The 20,103-nt window shown below is 57.7% G+C and overlaps 2 protein-coding genes and 1 long non-coding RNA gene across 8 annotated transcripts in view; 2 read left to right on the plus strand and 1 right to left on the minus strand.

The window, feature by feature from the left end:
• Positions 1 to 50: 50 nt before the first annotated feature.
• DENND4B (DENN domain containing 4B) lies at positions 51 to 14,863 on the plus strand. Of its 4 annotated transcripts, XM_043877896.1 has the most exons (29): positions 457 to 594; positions 1,572 to 1,719; positions 2,480 to 2,819; positions 3,587 to 3,839; positions 4,093 to 4,162; positions 4,360 to 4,529; positions 4,600 to 4,844; positions 5,242 to 5,308; positions 5,399 to 5,457; positions 5,632 to 5,776; positions 6,051 to 6,226; positions 6,366 to 6,466; positions 6,862 to 7,077; positions 7,591 to 7,736; positions 8,068 to 8,207; positions 8,300 to 8,426; positions 8,840 to 9,046; positions 9,341 to 9,469; positions 10,271 to 10,445; positions 10,680 to 10,847; positions 11,104 to 11,492; positions 11,660 to 11,782; positions 11,980 to 12,149; positions 12,231 to 12,372; positions 12,555 to 12,791; positions 13,300 to 13,417; positions 13,508 to 13,673; positions 13,761 to 13,825; positions 13,928 to 14,863. In XM_043877896.1, the coding sequence occupies exons 2-29, from the start codon at positions 1,710 to 1,712 to the stop codon at positions 14,071 to 14,073; spliced, it is 4,500 nt and encodes a 1,499-aa protein (XP_043733831.1). In that variant the 5' UTR covers positions 457 to 594; positions 1,572 to 1,709; the 3' UTR covers positions 14,074 to 14,863. The 4 variants fall into 4 exon arrangements, with proteins under 4 accessions (XP_043733833.1, XP_043733831.1, XP_043733832.1 ...); XM_043877898.1 differs by lacking the exons at positions 457 to 594; positions 1,572 to 1,719 and adding an exon at positions 51 to 70; XM_043877897.1 differs by lacking the exon at positions 1,572 to 1,719 and having other exon boundaries at positions 462 to 594.
• LOC122677695 lies at positions 10,408 to 18,314 on the minus strand. Its single transcript, XR_006335892.1, has 3 exons — positions 17,196 to 18,314; positions 15,529 to 15,657; positions 10,408 to 10,546 (listed from the first exon to the last, which is right to left on the minus strand). It is a non-coding gene; the product is annotated as an uncharacterized LOC122677695 (long non-coding RNA).
• A 348-nt stretch (positions 18,315 to 18,662) lies between these two features.
• GATAD2B (GATA zinc finger domain containing 2B) overlaps positions 18,663 to 20,103 on the plus strand; it is an 80,483-nt gene continuing 79,042 nt past the window's right edge. For 2 of the 3 annotated variants that reach the window (XM_043877903.1, XM_043877905.1), the window contains exon 1: positions 18,663 to 18,796. The gene's annotated coding sequence lies outside the window, so the exon portion shown is untranslated. The remainder of the gene's footprint in view (positions 18,797 to 20,103) is intronic. The other variant, XM_043877904.1, reaches the window with a different exon arrangement.

Raw genomic sequence — 20,103 nt, forward strand, 5'->3', positions numbered from 1 at the left:
AGGCAAGCCACATCTGAGTGAGCTCGAGGGCGGGACGAGAGCGCGCCTCGGACTTAAGGAGCCGCCTAGGGTCAGTGTCCGGCGGCAATGGCTGGGCGGTGGGAAGCTCCCTGGGTGCAAGGGGCCCTCCCAGCCGCCAGGGGTCGCGCTGCAGGCGGTCGGGCGCTGGGCAGGCGCTGCCAGGGTCACGGCCGCCGGCCGGGGAGGGGGGGTGGGGGGAGCGGCGGCGCCCGTGGTCCCGGAGGGGGGGTGGGGGGAGCGGAGAAAGCGGGGCGCGCGGAGAAGCACCGGGCCCTCAGCGCGGCGGGAGCTGGGAGGACCGCGCGGCGCGAGCGAGCGGCGCGCCAGCACAGTCCCCGCGTGGCGCAGCGCGGCGGGGACGCTGGGATCGCCCGGATCTCCCTCCAAGGCGCCCTGCGCCCCGGCGCCCTCGGCCCTCTCTTCCTCCTTCATTCGCCGTCCCGGCGGGAGCGGCGCCCGAGTCGGGTGCGCCATGTCCGGGGCCGGGTAGCCTCGCCGTCCGCCGGCCCGCCAGCCCGCCTTCCGAGCCACCCGCCCGCTGGCCGGCCGGCCGGGGAGTCGCGGGGCAGGCAGGTAGGGGCTGGACCGGGCGGGGCAGCGGGCGGGGAAGGGAGGGAGGGAGCGCGGGCGGGGCGGGGGCTCTCCCCAGCTGTTCTCTGGCGCTGCACATCTGGTTCCGGTTCCTCTCTCCTGGGGAAGTGAAAGTGGAGGGGAGGGCGCAGTCTGGAGTTAGCTAGCTGTGCCCGGCGCCCTGCACCCCTCCTGCTCCCGCGGGTCCCGAGCCCGAGCACCCCTCCCTCCCGCTCCGGTCACGCGGCGGCCGGCGCTGCTGCCGTCACGTCCCCGGCCGCCTGCGCGTCCGCTCCTCTCTGCCCTCCTGCTCCTTCCTCAGCCTCCTCCCGCTCGGCGCGCCCTTTGCCCCAACGCGAACTTCCCGCTGTCCGGCTCGTGGGCGCCGGGACCCGGAGTGGTGTCCCTGCCCCTTGCGTTCCCTAGGGAGAAAGGGCTGCCTTCCTGCGGGACTCTTCCCTAGCTCGGTGAGGAGAGGCCCGGGTGCGCAGGTGCCGCCGATGGGAGCCACTCGCCCCTCAGCTGGTCTCACCTCGTGGCTCCTGCCTGCTGCTTGGGGCAGAGGACATAGGGCTCCCATTCGCCTGCAGTGGACAAGGCACGGGGCTGGGTCCCAGAGCTAAATCAGGAGGCTGACGCTGACTCCTGGCTTCACCTCGCAGATGTGGAGACTAAATTTAGCTGGAGTTGGTGTATGTGTGAGTGACCAGAGGCCAGGTTAAGGAGAGCCAGCTTGGGTCCATGAGATTCCCTTGCTCCCTCTTCTCTGGGCAAGGGTGGGAGGTTAAGTAGGACTGTACATCCCGGATCTAGTCTGAGCTGCCTCTGCCTTGACCCGGGTCCTTTAGGTTAAGCTTCCAACTTGGAATGATGCTGTGTTGGCACCTTCTGACAATCCCCCCCCTGCACACCCCCACCAGCACCACACACACCCATAGGCTGACTTCCGCCGAGCTGCAGCTTCCCCTCCACTGTTTCAGGAAGTCACCTCCCTTCCCCTCTGAAGCAGTCCCCACGCCTCCAGTCCTCTGCTGCAAGCCACCCACCAAGCTGTTTCCCAGCTTCTGCACTCGGGGCACCCCGGGACCCTTGGGGCTCCTACTCCCAGGGGTTGGGCCATGGAGGCAGGTGAGAAGAGTTACTGAGAAGCCCCTGTGGGCCTGTTTCCATCTCTGGGCTTCATGGAGGAGGGCTTGGGGATGGTGGGGACTGTCTCCCATAGCTGCTTTGGACCTAACTGAGGATACGTAAGGATCCTGGAGATTGGAGGGCGCTGATTTTTTTTCTTTTTGGTCAGGTTAGTGGAGCTAGGTTAGGAAAAAGGACACTGGAGTCTGGTGAAAAGACACTTAAAGCCTGGGTTTTGTGGGTTCCTCACAAAAACCTAGAGGTGGACTCTTTAAGAATATTAGCTGGCTCATGAGATTCTTAGAATGTCAACTAGAGTAAGAAGGCCAGAAATCCATAAAAAGACTGTAATGTTGGCCTGATGTCACGGCCAGAATGAATGATGTCATTGTAGGCCATTACAGAAAAGACTGTGATCTCTGTTATGTTAGGGAATGAAGAAGGCTGGGGTCTTTAAAAGGGATACAGAAACCATGTGATGTCAGAACCCAGAGCCTAGGTTAGCTGTGTGCAGTGGGTTCTTTGGAAAGAGGGCTGGTACCAAGGGAGAGGGTCCTGGTCTCTTTAAGGAGCTGTGGTGGGCTGTTAGGGCCTGGTGATGTCACAGGCGGGAGAGTTCAGGATTGGCTGGCCACTGATCCTGCTTTTCCTTGAAAGTACTAGGAAGAGGAGGGAAGCAAAAGGGAGACTCCCTGGTTGCCAGTTGCCATGGCAACACAAACCTTCCTTGCTTCATCTCTCCCCCACTTGACCATTCCAGATGCAGTGAGTGAGGGGGGGGCCATGGCGGAGGAGCGGCCCCCCCGGCTGGTAGATTACTTCGTGATAGCTGGACTTGCAGGCAATGGAGCACCCATCCCTGAGGAAACGTGGATTCCTGAACCCAGTGGGCCCCTGCGCCCTCCCCGGCCCGCTGAGCCCATCACAGATGTGGCAGTCATCGCTAGGGCCCTGGGCGAGGAGGTGCCGCAGGGCTACACATGCATCCAGGCTTCCGCCGGGGGCCACCCCTTGGAACTCAGCGCTGGGCTCCTAGGTGGAACTCAGCCCGTCATCTGCTACCGGAGGGGGCGTGACAAGCCCCCCCTCGTTGAGCTGGGGTGTGTACACCTACCTACTCTTGCTGGCACCAGGGGAGGCTAGGAGATCTGCGGTGAGGCAGGGAGAGGTAGGGGTATGGGATGAGGGATGTGCAATAGGAATGGGAAGAGAGTGATCCTGAGGCCAGGGAGAAGAGCCTGAAGTTGTGTGTACTTAGTCCTCACACAGATTTGGGTGCGTGTACTAGTGCTGCTACTTGCTAGCTCTGTGACCTTTGGCAGGTTACTGAGCCCCTCTGGGTCTATTTCCTCAGCTGTAATTTGGGGAAAATAATACCTCCTCATAGGGTAGTTGAGATGAAACGAGATCATCCATATAAGGGACTTAGCACAGAGTCAATAAATGGTAGCTTTTATTCTTGGTATTTATTAATGAGCACTGAGAGCCAGGGAAGGCCTGAGGTATTGTTACTGATCGAGAAGTGGGGCCTAGGCATTTCTCTGGTGGTCCAGTGACTACGACTCAGCGCTCCCAGTGCTGGGGCTCTGGGTTCGCTCCCTGGTCAGGGCACGAGATTCCCACATGCCACAACTAAAGATCCTGACTGCTGCAACTAAGACCTGGAGCAGCCAAAAAAAAAAAAAAAAAATAGAGCCAAGGGCAGAGAGGGGCACAGGGTTTTGGAGGGCAGGTTCAGCAAGAAGTGGGCCCTGGTGTCGGTGTTCAGCTAGGCTGAGTAGGTAGGACTAGGAAGGCAGATCTAGCAAGACTGGGGGCCTTCTCCTCTGCTGTGGACTCCTGACCTCTCTCTATTCTCTGTGCCCAGGGTGTTGTATGAGGGGAAGGAACGTCCCAAGCCTGGCTTCCAAGTGCTAGATACGACACCCTACAGCCACTCAGCCAACCTGGCCCCTCCAGGCCCTGGGCACCCCCGCACCTACCTCACTTACCGGCGGGCAGCAGAGGGGGCAGGGCTGCATGCCCTGGGCATCACTGACCTCTGCCTGGTACTGCCCAGCAAGGGTGAGGGTACTCCTCATACTTATTGCCGATTGCCCCGCAACCTCAACCCTGGCATGGTGAGTGGGGCCCTGGGCCAGGAGCCGAGACTCATGCCATCTCCGTGTAAGGGGTGGACACTGGGCACACAGGGCATCCTAGGACCAAGGCCCCTAGCAGTGGGGGTGGGCCCAGAGGTGTGACACTGGTCTTGGGGGACTGGGATTGACAGGCGTTCTAAAGACAAAGACCACTTAGGGGTGGTGGAGAAAATAACCCCCCAGAAAGCTTTGTTAGCTGTGTGTCTGCTTGTCTCTTGCCGTTTTGGGGCAGTGGGGCCCAGCCGTGTACCTCTGCTACAAGGTGGGCCTGGCCAAGGCCAACACGCTGGCGTATGAGGCAGGTGAGTAGCCCCTCTGTCTCTGGTCCCTCGACCCGCGTGTCCCTCTGCCCTGGTGCCTCTCGGCTGGTACCTTCAGTGTCCACAGAACTCACCTCCCCTTTGCCACATGGCCCTTCTCTGGGATCCCCTGGTTCTTTCCCCCGGAGTCTGATGAACCCTACTCCTTTTGGGTACCCCCCACTCTGCCGGGGGTGCAGAGCTGCTGGGCCGCTACCCAGAGGAGGACAATGAGGCGTTCCCGCTGCCCGAGTCAGTGCCCGTCTTCTGCCTGCCCATGGGGGCCACTATCGAGTGCTGGCCCGCCCAGACCAAGTACCCCGTGCCCGTCTTCTCCACCTTTGTGCTCACGGGTGCAGCTGGTGATAAGGTGGGTGTGTGGAGTGTGGTCAGGGGTCTGGGCTCTGCAGGGCCTGCCTGACTGCCCCTCTGCCCTGCAGGTGTACGGTGCTGCCTTGCAGTTCTACGAGGCGTTCCCGAGGGCCAGGCTGTCGGAGCGGCAGGCTCGGGCGCTGGGCCTGCTGAGTGCCGTGGAGCGGGGCCGGGCACTGGGGGGCCGGGCTGTGCGCAGCCGCCGCGCCATCGCTGTGCTGTCCCGCTGGCCTGCCTTCCCAGCCTTCCGCGCCTTCCTCACCTTCCTCTACCGCTACTCCGTCTCAGGCCCCCACCGTCTGCCCCTGGAAGCGTGAGCATGGGGCTTCCCTGATGCTGGGAAGGGTTATGAGCCAGGAGGAATGGAGGAGAGGACGCTGGAGCTGGGGGGGACGGCCGGGGGGCGCAGAGCAGTCGGGGATGGGGCTGTAGTGTGTGGCTGGAGAGCTGGTCCGTTGCAGAAGTGCCCCTGGCTGAAGGGGTGAGTGGGGCCTGAAACCCAGGCTACACTTGCTTAGCTAAGTCCTGGCCAGGGCCTGTGCACGCCCAGAGGGAATCTCTTCTGATGTGCACCCATGCTGTGCATAATGGAGGCTCCAGGGGCTGACCCCAGTCTCGAGGTAGACCTCGGGGAGGAGTGAGGTCCTTGGGGACAGGCGGCTGAGCGGGTGGCCGGGAGTCTGCCTCTGACCGTGTCCCTCTCTCCCCAGGCACATCTCCCACTTCATTCACAATGTTCCCTTCCCTTCCCCACAGCGACCCCGCATCCTGGTGCAGGTGAGGGCTGGGGCTGGGGCTAGGTGGGAGGGGGAGGATGGGCAGGGGCCAGTCTTCACCACCCTGACCTGTGGCTCTTCTGCCTCTCAGATGTCTCCCTATGACAACCTGCTCCTCTGCCAGCCTGTATCCTCACCCCTGCCCCTCAGGTATATGCTCAGGTTGGGGGGGGCAGGGCTGTGATGACCAGGGGCATGGTGGGTGCCAGGCAAGCGGGCACCGGTGTGGAGGGGCTGTACAGGCTGGGCCCAGGTGGTGTCTGTGCCCAGCGATGAGGGAAGGGCCTCCTGCTGACTCTTCCCCCACCTTGGCATTGCCCCCAGTGGTGCCAGCTTCCTGCAGCTGCTGCAGACCCTGGGCCCGGAGCTGGCGATCACGCTGCTGCTCGCTGTGCTCACGGAGCACAAGCTACTAGTCCACTCGCTGCGGCCGGATCTGCTCACCAGCGTCTGCGAGGCCCTCGTCTCTGTGAGTGCCACTCTGCCAGCCTGCCTTACCCAGAGTGTTCTTTCTTGTGCCCTAGTCCCTGCCTAGATTCTCCTTACTTTTCCTTTCTTGGGGAGGGTTCCTCAGCCTTATCCTCGGGCCTGGCCTACAGGATGTACGGCTTCGGTCAGGAGCTTTTCTTTGGAGCTTAACTCCAACGGCTTCTGACAACAAGCACGGCCGGTCAAGGTCGCTGCCCCCGCCTCTGCCGCCTCCCTGTGCCCTGCTCACTGGTCCTCACCCCCCGATGCTTCAGATGATCTTCCCACTGCACTGGCAGTGCCCCTACATTCCGCTGTGCCCACTGGTGCTGGCAGACGTGCTGAGTGCCCCCGTGCCCTTCATCGTGGGTATCCACTCCAGCTACTTCGATCTGCATGACCCACCTGTGGATGTCATCTGTGTGGATCTTGATACCAACACGCTCTTCCAGTAAGAGGGCTGGGTCTTTTCTGGGAGTTTCGAGGATGGGAGCAGGAGAGGGCTGGTGAATGGAGCGCACCTGCTCAAAAGGAGCCTCAGGGAAAACAAGAAACACCATCACCCTTTCTTCCTTCTGTTTAACTCACAGGACTGAGGAAAAGAAGCCCCTGTCCCCTCGGACCCTGCCCCGAAGACCCTACAAGGTTCTGCTGGCCACACTGACACACCTGTACCAGCAGCTGGATCAGAGTGAGGAGCCTGGGTGGGGGTGGGGGGCCGGAAACCGTTACTGACATTTAACCTCTAGTTTGGGGAGACCTGTGGAGAGCTGGACCTTACTTGAGGAGGTTAGAAGAACTAGGCTTTCACTGGGGGGAAGTGAGAGGAATTCGAGTTCCAGTTTAAGTTAGAGGAAGGCATATGTCACATTAATACTCCTGCATATGTCAGGGAGGTTGAGCTTGCCCTTGGGAGGCTTGAAACCGTTACCCAAGGGTAACTTTGTTACCGTTGGTGCGGGGTCTGTTAGGAGCCGCAGTGGTGGGGCAGCAGGTGGCAGGGTGGCAACCTGACTTCTGTGGAGAACAGGCTTGAGCAAGCCCTGTGGGTGCTGGCCCTGACGCTCAGGCTGCCCTGGTCCCCAGCATATACTGGCCCCGAGGAGGAGGCCTCCCTGGAGTTCCTGCTGACAGACTACGAGGCAGTGTGTGGCCGCCGGGCCCGGCTAGAGCGTGAGGTCCAGGGAGCCTTCCTCCGCTTCATGGCCTGCCTGCTCAAGGGCTACCGGGACTTCCTGCGCCCACTCACCCAGGCCCCCTCTGAGGGGTCACGCGATGTCGACAACCTCTTCTTCCTGCAAGGTAAAGGCGACTTGTCCCTGCTTGGGGAAGGTGTCATGGGATGGGTGACCAGGGGCTGGGCTCCACGGGGAAGTCAGGGGGCATGCGGAATCACGCAGTTACTTGTCTCTAAGCTCGGCTGGCGTTTTTGTGGGCACCAGCTCTGAGACACATGCTCTTCTGGGCCTGGTGAGGGGTTAGGGTACAAGATGAGTCAGCTGTGGGAAGCCAGGACTTGGTGGGGACACAGTGACACCTGTGGTGAGCCAGCCCATGGGCAAAATGCTCCTCTCTTGGTGACTCCCCAGTCTGAGGCCCTAGATGCCCACAGATAAAAGGGAGGGATGCCACGGGGCCGTGGTGCTGGGGCAGCTGAGCTGGTCAGCTTGGCGGGTGGGGCCAGAGGGGCCAGAGAGGATGGCTTTTATGGCCTTGGATGCCAAGTTGGCGGGGAGCCAAGAAAAGTGTTCAGAAACGGGTGGCTGTGGCAGAGCCCCCAGTGACCACCCTCTTGGCCCCATTCTCACCCATCAGGCTTCCTCAAGTCCCGAGAACGTTCCAGCCACAAGCTGTACTCCCAGCTGCTACACACACAGATGTTCTCCCAGTTCATCGAGGAATGCTCCTTTGGCTCTGCTCGGCATGCTGCCCTTGAATTCTTTGACTCTTGTGTTGACAAGGTATTGGGATCATCCCTTCTTTTTGTGCCCTCTGCTCCCCTCTCGGCTGTCTGTTACCCCAGATATAAACACTTTATCTCACGTGCAGCGAGGCTGGCGCCCCTGGAGTTAAACAGCATGTAGCCTGTGCAGCACACACGACCGGCCTCACAGACATACTGTCTTCCTGTTCCTCACTCATCCCCTGTCTATCTCCAGGGCCCTGACAGAATCTGGGCCCATTACCTCCTTCCCTGTGGCTGTGCTTTCCTGGGAGATGCCATCTTCTGGATCCCCAGCCCTGCTCTATGCCCACTGTCTGGATGTCCCCCTTCTTACCTTCCTGCTTCAGGTCCACCCAGAGCAGGAGAAGCCTGAGCCCGCACCCCTGGTGGAGCTGGAGGAGCTGTCGGGCAGCGAGCTCACCGTGTTTATCACACCTCCCGAGGAGCCGCCAGTGCCAGAGGGCAGTGAATCCACTCCCCAGTACTGGTGAGCACCTCCCGCCCCCTCTCTTGCTCTGAGGCCCGATCAGCTGACTTAGTAGCGACTGCTCTCCATATGGCCTCTCTCCGCCCCTCCAGTTATGATGGGTTCCCCGAGCTACGGGCTGAGCTGTTTGAGTCTCCTCAAGAACAAGCTGGGGCTCTGCCTGTGCCAGGCCCATCCCGCAGCGCCCCCAGCAGTCCTGCCCCTCGCCGTACCAAACAGGTAACCAGCAGGTGGGCCCCCTAGAGGCATCTGACTCAGGCCAAGGATTGCTGCTTCAGTTTCTTCATCTGTAAAATGGGTATAATAGTACTTATCCCATAAAGTTGTTGGGAGGTTTCGATATGTCTGGCATGAAAAAGAAACATGAACCATCACTGTTATTACCATTGTCATTGTCCTCATCTTCATTTTCTGAGGACTCTGGAAATCCAGGGGCTTGCTGCCTCTGCCAGGACACCTGCCCATGCTCAAGCTAAGCATCTGTGCTTGGGAATCCAGGACTGTGTGGGCACTGTCCCTGCCACCCCATCAGCACACAGACCCTTTCTCAGGGAGGGTGCTGCTTCTCCCACACTGTTTTAAGACCTGCCCTGGCATCATACTCACCCAGGTGTGTCCCCCGCCCTCTTTAGGAGATGAAGGTTGCACAGCGGATGGCACAGAAGTCAGCAGCTGTGCCTGAGCTGTGGGCCCGGTGCCTGCTGGGCCACTGCTACGGGCTGTGGTTCCTGTGTCTGCCTGCCTACGTGCGCTCGGCGCCCTCCCGGGTGCGGGCATTGCAGACGGCCTACCAGGTGCTGCGCCAGATGGAGAGCCGCAAGGTGGTGCTGCCCGACGAGGTGGGTGCCCAAGCCCAGTGGCTCGGGGTGCAGCCTGGGGGCTGGTGCAGCCCTGGGGGCTGTAGCCGACGGGGAACAGGGGCACGAGTCCAGGAGCTGGGCAGGTGCTCCGTCACATTCACTGAATTAATGAGCGTGTTCAGGTTGTAGCAGCAGGGACTGCAGGGTGGCAGGGTCAGCAGGAAGGGAGGGTGGCTCTGTGAGAACTGGGGAGGCTGGCGGTGGGTGCTCACTGAGACTTGAGGACTGGGGCTGAGAGTGAGTCCACTTTCACCTGCGTGTCTCCCGGCCCAGGTGTGTTACCGGGTGCTGATGCAGCTGTGCTCACACTATGGGCAGCCCGTGCTGTCCGTGCGAGTCATGCTGGACATGCGGCGGGCGGGCATCGTGCCCAACACCATCACCTACGGCTACTATAACAAGGTGAGGGGTGGGATGGCGGCCTGTGGCGGGGTGTGTGGGGAGGGTGCTGCTCCCCGACACCTGTGGCTCTCCCCTCCCCTTGGAGCTCAGGCCTGTACGGTCCAACAAGGTCCTGCGACCGCTGTCTCGCACAGTGGTCTGCTAGTGCCTCAGCACCTGCAGGTGGGTTCTCACACTGGGCTGCTTTGAGTCTCACCCACAACAGTCCTGGCAAGGAGGTTAGAAAAGGACCACCACCTCCCAATAGCTGATCGTGGGAGCAGTACGCCAGGCTCTGCTCCAAAGACAGCATCCACATAAAACCATCTTACCTTTCCCACAGCCCCCTGAAGTGGAACAATTATTGCCCCATCTTACAGATGAGGCCACGAGGTTGCAGGGGGTTAGTAACTTGTTCGAGGTACCACAGTAAGTTAGGGAGTTAGGACACACACACAGGCATATCGTTTTCTGAATTCAGGCCCTTTACCATGACACTAAACTATTTCCAGTCCTTTCGATGAAGAAACAAATGACTAAAAAAACAAATGAACTGATTTCTTCAAAGCCCATAGTTTATAAACAGCAGTCTACAGACAGGTTGTCTCCACCATTTCTGACTTCCTCTAGAACCCCTCAGGGTGGCCACTGCCAGCTCTCTTTTCTGGGCTCTGTTCCTGGCTGAGCCCTTGGCAGGACAACCATAGGCAGGATGTCTGGAGGGAAAGGTGGTCGCTGGGCCCCCAGGTCAGGCAGTTGGCACCTAGCTGAGGCCCACGGTACGGAGACAGGCCGTCTTCATGGGTGAACACTGCTTGGCAGGCTGTGCTGGAAAGCAAGTGGCCGTCGGGCACACCGGGTGGGCGCCTACGCTGGGCCAAGCTCCGGAACGTGGTCCTGGGGGCGGCTCAGTTCCGCCAGCCCTTGCGAGAACAGCGGCAGCGGCAGCGGGAGGAAGTGGAGACGGCAGCCCAAGAGGCAGGCAGCTCGCAGAGAGGTGGGTAGGGACTGGCGACACGGCAGGGGACAGGCACGGAGAGCTGGGGCTGGTCTAGTGGCTGACATTCAGTGTGCTGACAACGGATAAACTACACTTGGCTGGGAACAAAAGACATGAAGTTCTGCCTGGGAGGAGCCTTGCAAACCCAGGTCCCTGTGAGGAGCTCTGTTTTGGAGCTGGGGGCTAGGTTTCTAGCTGGCTGTCTTTTGACCCCCTCCCTGTCTTTTGCAGAGCCCTATTTGGAGCGCCCCTCCCCTACCCGCCCCCTTCAGCGCCAGACTACCTGGGCTGGGCGAAGCCTGCGGGACCCCGCCTCACCTATGGGGCGCCTGGTGAAGAGTGGCAGCCTGGGTAGTGCCCGAGGGGCACAGCCCACCGTGGAGGCTGGCGTGGCCCACAGTGAGTGCCCTCATCCCACACCCCACCCTTTGGCCCGTCAGCTTCCCTAACCACTTGCCAGTGAAAGGGAAAGGCTAGAGAGGCAGGGTGGAGGGGTAATGCTCTGTGGCAGGTACTGTAGGCTCTGGGGGAATCTTGCCCAGACTGTCATCATGGAGGGGGCTGTGGTGCCAGACTGCATAGCCAGGAATTGTGTTTACTCAGGTCCCAAAGAGGGCCTGGACTCCATCTTCCCCGATACTTTTCTGCCTTGCAGTGATAGAGGCCTTGGGGGTCCTGGAACCCCGGGGATCACCCATACCCTGGCATGATGGAAGCCTCTCAGACCTGAGCCTGACTGGGGAGGAGTCGGCACCTGGAGGCAGCCCAGGGGACTCAGGCTCAGCCCTGAGCACCCAGTCCACTGAAACCCTGGAAGGGCCAAGTGGGCGGATGCCCAAGGCTGGTGGGCGTCAGGATGAGGCCAGCACCCCCCGAAGAGGGCTGGGCGCCCGCCTCCAACAGCTACTCACTCCTTCCCGCCGCTCCCCCACCTCTCGTGTCCCCCCGTCTGAGCTGCCCCCTGACCTGCCTCCCTCAACACGTCGCAGCCCCATGGACAGCCTTCTGCGCCCCCGGGAGCGCCCTGGATCCACTGCATCCGAGGTAACCAGTAAGGGCAGGGTCCAGACACTTCAGCATCTGGAGGCCTGGGGAGGGGCTGCCAACCCGAAGGAAGGGCCCAGAAGTGGGCCTTGAAGGGTGGCTGAGCCAGCTTCCTGGGTAAAGAGTAGCTTGGGGTTGGCTGACTGTGCTTTCTCTCATAATGGCAGAGCTCAGCCTCTCTGGGCAGTGAGTGGGACCTCTCAGAATCTTCTCTCAGCAGCGTGAGCCTTCGCCGTTCCTCAGAGCGTCTCAGTGACACCCCTGGATCCTTCCAGCCACCTTCCCTGGAAGTGAGGATAACCCCTCCCACACAGACTGCTGGAGCTCACATATATACCACACCCAAGGCACCCTGTCAGAGGCAGGGGCTGGCGGGAGGTGGGAGGAGGCCGGGCAGGGCTGTGGAGGTTAGAGACTGGGTAAGGAGCAGGGGCTCCTGAGCCCTGAGGCCAAAAGGGGCCTGCTTCCTGGGCTCTTCTGCCCGCAGATTCTGCTGTCTAGCTGCTCGCTGTGCCGCGCCTGTGATTCCCTGGTGTATGATGAGGAGATCATGGCTGGCTGGGCACCTGATGACTCCAACCTCAACACCACCTGTCCGTTCTGCGCCTGCCCCTTTGTACCCCTGCTCAGTGTCCAGACCCTTGATTCCCGACCCAGGTGCCCAAAACCGGGCAGGGGCTGTGGGTGCGGCAGGGCAGGAGAGGTCTGAGGGCTGACCTTCCTGCCATCTCCCTGCAGTGCCCCCAGCCCCAAGCCTGCCCCTGCTGGTGCCAGTGGCAGCAGAGACGCTCCTGTCCCCGGGGGCCCAGGCCCCGTGCTCAGTGACCGCAGGCTTTGCCTAGCCCTGGATGAGCCACAGCTCTGCAACGGGCACGTGGGGGTAAGGGCTGGGCCAGAGCCCAGCTGTGTGTGTCGCCCTGTGGGTGGCCCCAGTGATGCCGAGGAGAGACGGGCACAGAGGGCAAGGGGCATCCCAGAAGCTGCTGGAGGTGGTGGTTCAGTGGGAAGCAGGGCTCTGAGGATGGGGCTGTGGTATATGCCCTCCCCCTCTGTGCCTGACAGAGTGCCTCCCGGCGTGTTGAGAGCGGGGCATGGGCGTATCTCAGCCCCCTCGTGCTGCGTAAGGAACTGGAGTCACTGGTAGAGAACGAGGGCAGTGAGGTGCTGGCGTTGCCTGAGTTGCCTGCTGCTCACCCCATCATCTTCTGGAACCTTCTGTGGTATTTCCAGCGGCTGCGCCTGCCCAGTATTCTGCCGTGCCTGCTGCTGGCCTCCTGTGATGGGCCCCCACCCCCCCAGGTCAGTCGCTGACACGGCCCCTGCCCCCTCATCTCCTAGCTCTGTTCCTCAGTCCTCTGTGCCTTGGCGCTGTAGACAGGGCACCGCTTTGGGGTCGCTGTACCTGGTTGACTCCTGGCCATTTCACTTCGCTTCTCTGAGCTTCAGTTTTCTCATCTGTAAGATGGCATAACAGCCTCTCGGGGCTGTTAGGCACCAAGTGTAGTGCCTGTTACCCAATTACTGATTTGATAATGTTCACCTATTCATTACTCTATTCATTGCATCAATATTTATTGAGCACTTTGTAGGTTCCAGGCAGAGTTTTAGGCACTAGGGATGTAGCAGATTACAAAACAAAGTCCTTGCTCTCAGAGAACTTGTATTCCCATGGGGAACGAGAGTTCCTCTCTCTCTTCTCTTTAGCTGTGTCCTGTAATGTCCCTGTCCCTTGGAATAGCACCTGTCCATTTCCCGTCCTCTGCCTCCCACACCATGAGCCTGTCTCCTTTATCTTGGCTCCCTGCAGGCCCCAGCTCCTTGGATAATGCCTGATCCAGCATCCGTGCAGGTGCGGCTGCTGTGGGATGTCCTGACCCCTGACCCCGATAGCTGCCCACCTCTCTATGTGCTCTGGAGGGTCCACAGTGAGTCTCATATTTGGCCCAGGATGGGAAGGGTAGGTCCCATGCTTAGAGGGCTCAATAATCCTGGTTACCTTCCTTTCTTCCACCCAGGCCAGATCCCACAGCGGGTGGTATGGCCAGGTCCAGTACCTGCATCCCTCAGCCTGGCGTTGTTGGAATCGGTGCTGCGCCACGTCGGTCTCAACGAGGTGCACAAGGCTGTAGGGCTCCTGCTAGAAACTCTAGGGCCCCCTCCCACTGGCCTGCACCTACAAAGGTATCATGTTCCCATCTGAGAGGTCCTGGGTCTGTCGCGGGCTCCCTCCCGCCTTATTTCACTTATACCCTTTTGACTCCACTCCAGGGGCATCTACCGTGAGATCTTATTCCTGACATTGGCTGCTCTGGGCAAGGACCACATGGATATAGGTGAGGGAGCAGGCAGGGGGCTGAGGGGTTTAGCTCTAGGGCCAGGTGTGGGAGGCTGGGGATTGACCTAACATACTGACCTACCTCCACCCTCTTCCCTAGTGGCCTTCGACAAGAAGTACAAGTCTGCCTTTAACAAGCTGGCCAGCAGCATGGGCAAGGAGGAGCTGAGACAGCGGCGGGCACAGATGCCTACCCCAAAGGCCATTGATTGCAGGAAATGTTTCGGAGCACCTCTGGAATGCTAGGGACCCTTAAGCTTCCTTCTCCAGTCTAGGCTGAGGAGGTGAGGGAGGAAGGATTCTAGAGAGAACCTGCTTCCCTGTTTCTTTCCTAGAGGAGTTGAGAATAGGCTAGGAAGCATGCCCAGCCTTAGGCTCTGAGTGGGGGCAGTGGGACCCACTGTTATTAAAAGTCACAATTTCCCATCTCCAGCCTGCCCTCTATGCTCATGCTGATGTTGGGGGAGGCCTGGGGAGAGCTGGCACATAGCTGTTCTACCCCATCCTATACCAGGAACTCCCCTCCAGGGTACCCACAGATCTGTACTGCCCTGGCCATTTTATAAGTTTTTGTTTTAAAAAACAACTGGAGAGATACACAGCTACTGAGCCTTTGCCCTGAACGGGAGGGAGGGATGTCATTTCCCATCAGAGATGGTCCCTCTCCCCTAGAATTGCCGAAGGAGCCCAAGGCTCTCTATGCCTTTCTACCTTAGTGTTTGTATTTTATTTTAAGTTATTTATTCTGGAGACACAGCCCCCTTGCTTAGGAGGTTCTTATGGACAGTAAGAGAGAGAAGGGAAATGGGGCTCCATGGTCCAGTGGTTTGTAGCTCCTTAAAAGTCAGGAGTTAGAAGCTAGAGGAGTCCCAAGCTCCGCTTAGGAAAAATTGGTGCCCCTCTAGTCCTAATCCTTCTTGTCCACTCCATCTTGGGGAATGCCTCACACACCCAGGGCCCTGACTGTGCAATAAGGATTGTTCCTTGTGAAGTTTTGTTGGATGTAAATATAGTAAAAGCTGCTTCTGTCTTTTTTCTTCTGCCTCCTGTTCTCTGTGATAAAGGTGGGGGGATACCGCTGTTTTTCTCCTGGCTGCACCTCCTCCTCTCCACCTTTTCATCCCTTGCTGCCTTTGGGCACACACTGCTTTCCCTGACCAGGTCTGGTGCTGGCCCCTTGGGGCACAGGGAGTTCTCAGAGCAGGAGAGGGGTGAATCCGGTGCTGGCTATGGTGGTGCCAGTCTGTGTGGTACTTCCGGCCCTCCCACACAATCACCTCCTTGTCCCTCATCTGTACCCCATACAAAGGCTCCATTCTCTGGGGGCCCTGAGCTCATCTCTGCCTCCTTTCCTCTCCCCCATATCCCCTCTCCCCAGTCACTGGTGTTGGCCACACTCACACATCCTGGGAGCTGCTCTAACTGCAGGCAGTACTCTCCCAACCAGGGTCTCAGCCTGGGGACAGCACTAGGAGGACAAGAGCAAGGATTAAGGAGCTCACTGCATGTGGGCATCAGGCAGCCAGGCACTACTTTTCTAACCCTTTTGGCCCCAATTGGAGTTCTCCCTTTTTTTCCTATATAATGAAATAAACACAGGAAACAACTCCTAACAGAGCTGTAAAATCAATTACCAAAGGGAATTAACCAGCAAAACAAAAATGCCTTGGGGAAGGAGTGTCAATGGACGAAATAACTTACATGAGCCTCTAGTGCAAATTCCTGGGGGTGGAAATCAGTGGATGAAGACAGCAGTACTACTTCTGAATTCTGGGACCTTCAGGCCAGAGGATGCTTTCCCATCTTGTCTGAAGCAGTGTCCTAAAGGAGCTGCAAAGGAAGGGAGGAGGGGCTTAGGAAATGCCATCTGTTTTTGTCGGGTAAGGAGATGACTTCTTCAGAGGGGAACCTTCACATCGCCCCAGGTTCTGATTAGACCTCACTACCTAGGATCAAACTTTACCTGTATCATCCCTAACAACCTGCAAGGGAGCAACTGCCTTCCTGAAAGCATAAGTTTCTGGTGAGTGTAGCATGCCCAGCCATGCACTGAACTGTCTGGAATTACAGAGAGAATTTTAGGGCTCAATTCCTACCTTACTAGAGCATACAGTCTTCCTGATCTAGAGTGCCTCCCAGCCTACGCTTCTCATTTTTGGGCTTCCTCAAGAAGCCTATAGTCAGATGGGTGGAATTACAGAAGTCTTGAACCACAAGGGTATTTCAGAATTCCAACAGCCAAGTACTCACCATAGCATCTGACATCTTTGACCTGTGGCCTGGGAAACTGAATGAAGGGAAGGATATATCCAAATTACCTGGTCCCAATTTCTCTTCCCTCACTTTAGAGTGTGTAGGCTCCAGTATGACAAATTTTAGTTAAATCTTGTCTCTGGCACTTGCTAATTTTATTATATCAGACAAGTTACTTAACTGCTGTGCCTCAGTTTTTCCCCATCTGCGAACTGGGGAGGGGTTGATTAAAGACTAATTTTGAAATCTAGATAAAGTGCGAAGCACACTCAATAAACGTTAGCTCCAAAAAGAAAACAAACAGGTAGAGCCTGCATAGGACAAAGGACATGTCCCCTACTCAGCGGCCTTGCTTACTTGTCTTTCTTGGAGACTGATCACTCCAGACTGAAAGTTGCCCTACCACAGCCTGATTTTAATTTTGTTGAAAGGTATTTCCTCGGGCCTCACTCTTTCTCAGTCTCATATCTTCCACCGCTGTGTCTCTCGTGTATTGTCACAGCCCTTGAAGAATGGCCCTTCAGACAGCACCGAAAGGACTGAACTGATAATGGCCAAAGCAACAGGTTAGGGAAGAGGGGCTGTACTTTCCACGAGGGCAGGGACTTAGTCCCACTTACTGCTCCATGCCCAGCACAAAGAAGAATGTCTGATCACAGAACAGGTCCTCTATCATTTGCGAAATAACTGAGCCAATGAAGGTATTCAAATGAGTGGGGGAGTGGTGAAATAATTTTCAGTGTAGTATAAGGCAGGTACTACAGATAGAATACCGACCAAAGCTGAATTTTGAACTAAGAGGGTGAAATTGTTGGAAAAGTTAGGAAAACTCTCACAATAGTTACTATTATGTTTATGGAGTATTTACTAAGTCCTTGGCACTGTCCTGAGCATGTAAAATGTACTAATTTATAATCCTCACAATCACCCTATGAACTAGGTACTCATCAATCATTCCCATTTTAAAGATAGGGAAACTAGGGCATAGAGAATAGACATTAAGTAACTTGCACCCAAATCACACAACTGGTGAGAGACCCAAACCCAGGCAGTCAGATTCCAGAGACCATATTCTTTACCTGGACACTACTACAATGAAAAAGAACGTGCTTTACCTGCTTTTGTACATTTGTGTGTGTCTGTTCAGGGTCCACCTTTTTGTGCCCATTAGTTTCATTTCCATTGCACAGCGTGACTTTTAAATGACTTGAAAAACACATTCTAGTGCTTCTGGAGCCAGTTATTTCTGAGTTTGAGCCAGTAGTCATTAATTAGCTGTCTGAACTTTGTAAGCTCCTTAGCCTCTCTGAATCTCTCTGAACCCCTTTCTGGATCTACCGGCTTCAAATTTCAGCTCTGCCACTTTTCATATGTAACTCTGGGCAAATCATTTGATTTATACCTCATTTTCTTAATCTGTATAATGGGGCTAACAGTATCTACCTCACTGAGTTACAAGGAATAAATAATCCATGGAAAGCTCTTAAAAAAATACGAATGCACATACAGCACAGTGCCTCAGTCTCTGCCCCAAACGTTAGCTACTACCATTCCTTTAACACACTGACTCTGATACTTGGTCCCTCAGATGCTCAAGATGCTCAGATGCTCAAGAACAATACTTATAGTACGTGTTCGAAAAACGCTGGGTTCAGTCGCGCCTAACTGCTTTGGGGAAGTAGGGAGGCTAGCAGGAGTTGGGCCTTGAGTTGATTAGGTGTAGTTGGTGGAGTGGGAGGCTGTTTCCCTTCACTGTGAACCTGATCAGACCAGAGATCCGGACAGAAGGAGCTGCGAGCGCTCTGCGCGGCGTAATTTCCCAGCAATTTCGCTAGCTGTCTTTTTTCCCCCAGTCGTGGTTCAGTCACGACAGAACCGTGCTGGGGTACAATGAAGACCAGGAAGCTCAAGGCCTTTGGCAGACGGAGACAGGCCACGCCCCAAACAGACTGCAAGGCCCGAGCGCCTCAAGCTACTGCTATCGTGAAATTCCTGGATTCTGTCGCGATGAAACACCACCCAACGCAGACCCCACCGCCGTTCACCAGTCTCCATCTTTAGAATTGGAAGAATGAGAGCAGGCCAAAGGGGAATCCCGGTTTGGGGATACTGGGGTACGGCGGCTGCCTGGGGACCAAAACGTCTCTAAGGTAAAGTTGCAGCCTGAAGCGATTTTTTGACCCCCGACACTTAATGGGCTGCTGAAGACCCGGATGTGTCTGGGACTGGCCGAGGTACCCATTAACGCGCCCCCGCTAGACCATCCCCCTCCTCCGTTTAGGATTGGGTCTTACGTACGCCAATCATCACTTATCCAGCCACTCTCTCTTCAAGGGTGGGGTGTAGCCCCGATAGCCCGTCTCCTATTGGTAAGCCCGAGAAGAGAAGGGCGGGGAGGCCGGCTCAGGTCGCCCAATGGGCGTCGTGGCGTGTGGGGAAGGCGGAGCCGAGGTGCTTGGCAGCTGCCCAATCAGCGTCCTTGTTTGTGTGGTGCCGCCGCCGCCGGTGCAGCCGCCGCCGCCGCCGCTGCCCCTGTCTGTACCGCAGTGTCTGCTCCGCCCGCCCGCCCGGGTCCGGCCCGCCCCCCTCCCCCACCCCCGCCCCCGGTCCCGTCAGCGGGGTCCGGAACCTACTGTGCCGTCGCCTCTTCCTTTTTCGACGCCGCCGCCGCCGCCTGAGGAGGCGAGCTAGCCGGGAGTTACACCGCCACCGCCAGGTGAGGAGCTTTGGCCTAGGCCAGCCTGGCCGCCCGCCCGCCCGGGGGCGGTGAGGAGCGAGGAAGGGAGGGAGGCTGGGAGGAGGCGGTGGTGGCGGAGGTGGGGGAAGGGAAAGGTGGAGGGGCGGGGGGAGGGGAAGCGCCCGCGAGCCGACGCCCGCCCGCGCGCCCCCGCCTTGCGTCCCCCTCCCCCCACCCCGGCACCGCGCGCCCCCGCCTCGCGCTCCCCCTTCACCTCATCCCCTCCCCCCGCTCCGCGCGCGCGCCCCGGTCTTTCACTTCGGCCTCGCGCGCCCCAGCTCGTGTCCCTTCATTTCTTCTCCTTTTACTCTTTCTCCCCTCCCTCGCGCCCCGTTTCCCCCGCCTTCCCCGCTGTAACTCACTGCCTCATGCCCGCCATGCTCCCCTCCTTGCCTCTCTAGCGCGCCCCCCCTTAACTCTCTCCACCCCCAGTGGTGCCCTCAGGGTGCGGGGGCCGCTCCCTACTCTCAGTCTTCTGTTTGCCGGCGGTTGGGACAAATAGGGGACCCTTAAGGGTGAAGGAAACACGGGCTGATTATCTTTATATAGGCAAAGGGATCAGGAGCGCAGAACCTTACCCCTTTATTTCATCGTTCACCGTTCCCTCTCCCTCCCGTAGAAGGGAATTGTCTAAGCCTGTGTGGGTACTTGTCTTCTGTAGTGACTAAACCACCCGTTTCTTCGGCTGGGCTTCTGGGTCCCACTGGATCTGTATCCCAGTTCAGTCAGTGCCTGAGGGCCGAGGGAACTAGAACTTACCCTTTCCTAAAGCAGATCCAGACTTAGAATACTTTTGGCCTCCCCGCTCTCAATTGCACGGAGGAGATAGCTACTCCTCTTAGTGCAGAGGTTTGGGTGCCATTTGCGTGCTCAGGACACCTTCCCCCCAGCATCAACTTCCCTCCAAACACATGATGTTAGTTTGTAGGGCTGGCACTGAAGTGGAGATGGAGGCTTTCATGGGGGCTGGGTGGCATGTAGATGCTAACTGAGCTTGCCATCAACCCTTTTTTCTTCCACTGTCACCTGGAGAATCGGGTGAGAATAGTTTTCTCATTCCTGATAAATGATTATTTAGAGGGCCTTTGTGTAGGTGAGGAGAGCTGGGAGATACTTAAGGTAGTGTATTTCAGCAAAGGAAAAGAGCAATGCTTTCAGGCCAGATTGCAGCAGAGAGATTTGAACTTGTAGCAGCTGGAGTATAAAAGCAGGTTTAACAGATCTGTGTCCAGAGAAGAGCTGATGCTTTTGAGTTTTTAAAACGTTTTTTACCCCCTCTCAAAATG

This window comes from Cervus elaphus, chromosome 20 (genome assembly GCF_910594005.1).
Source record: "Cervus elaphus chromosome 20, mCerEla1.1, whole genome shotgun sequence".
NCBI classification, from domain to species: Eukaryota; Metazoa; Chordata; class Mammalia; order Artiodactyla; family Cervidae; genus Cervus; species Cervus elaphus.

Bases quoted from the DNA above. Each gene is read 5' to 3' on its own strand.
- DENND4B (XM_043877896.1), top strand. The intron at 12,150-12,230 runs GTGCCCAAAACC...ATCTCCCTGCAG, and splicing joins ACCCTTGATTCCCGACCCAG to TGCCCCCAGCCCCAAGCCTG. The intron at 12,373-12,554 runs GTAAGGGCTGGG...TGTGCCTGACAG, and splicing joins TCTGCAACGGGCACGTGGGG to AGTGCCTCCCGGCGTGTTGA.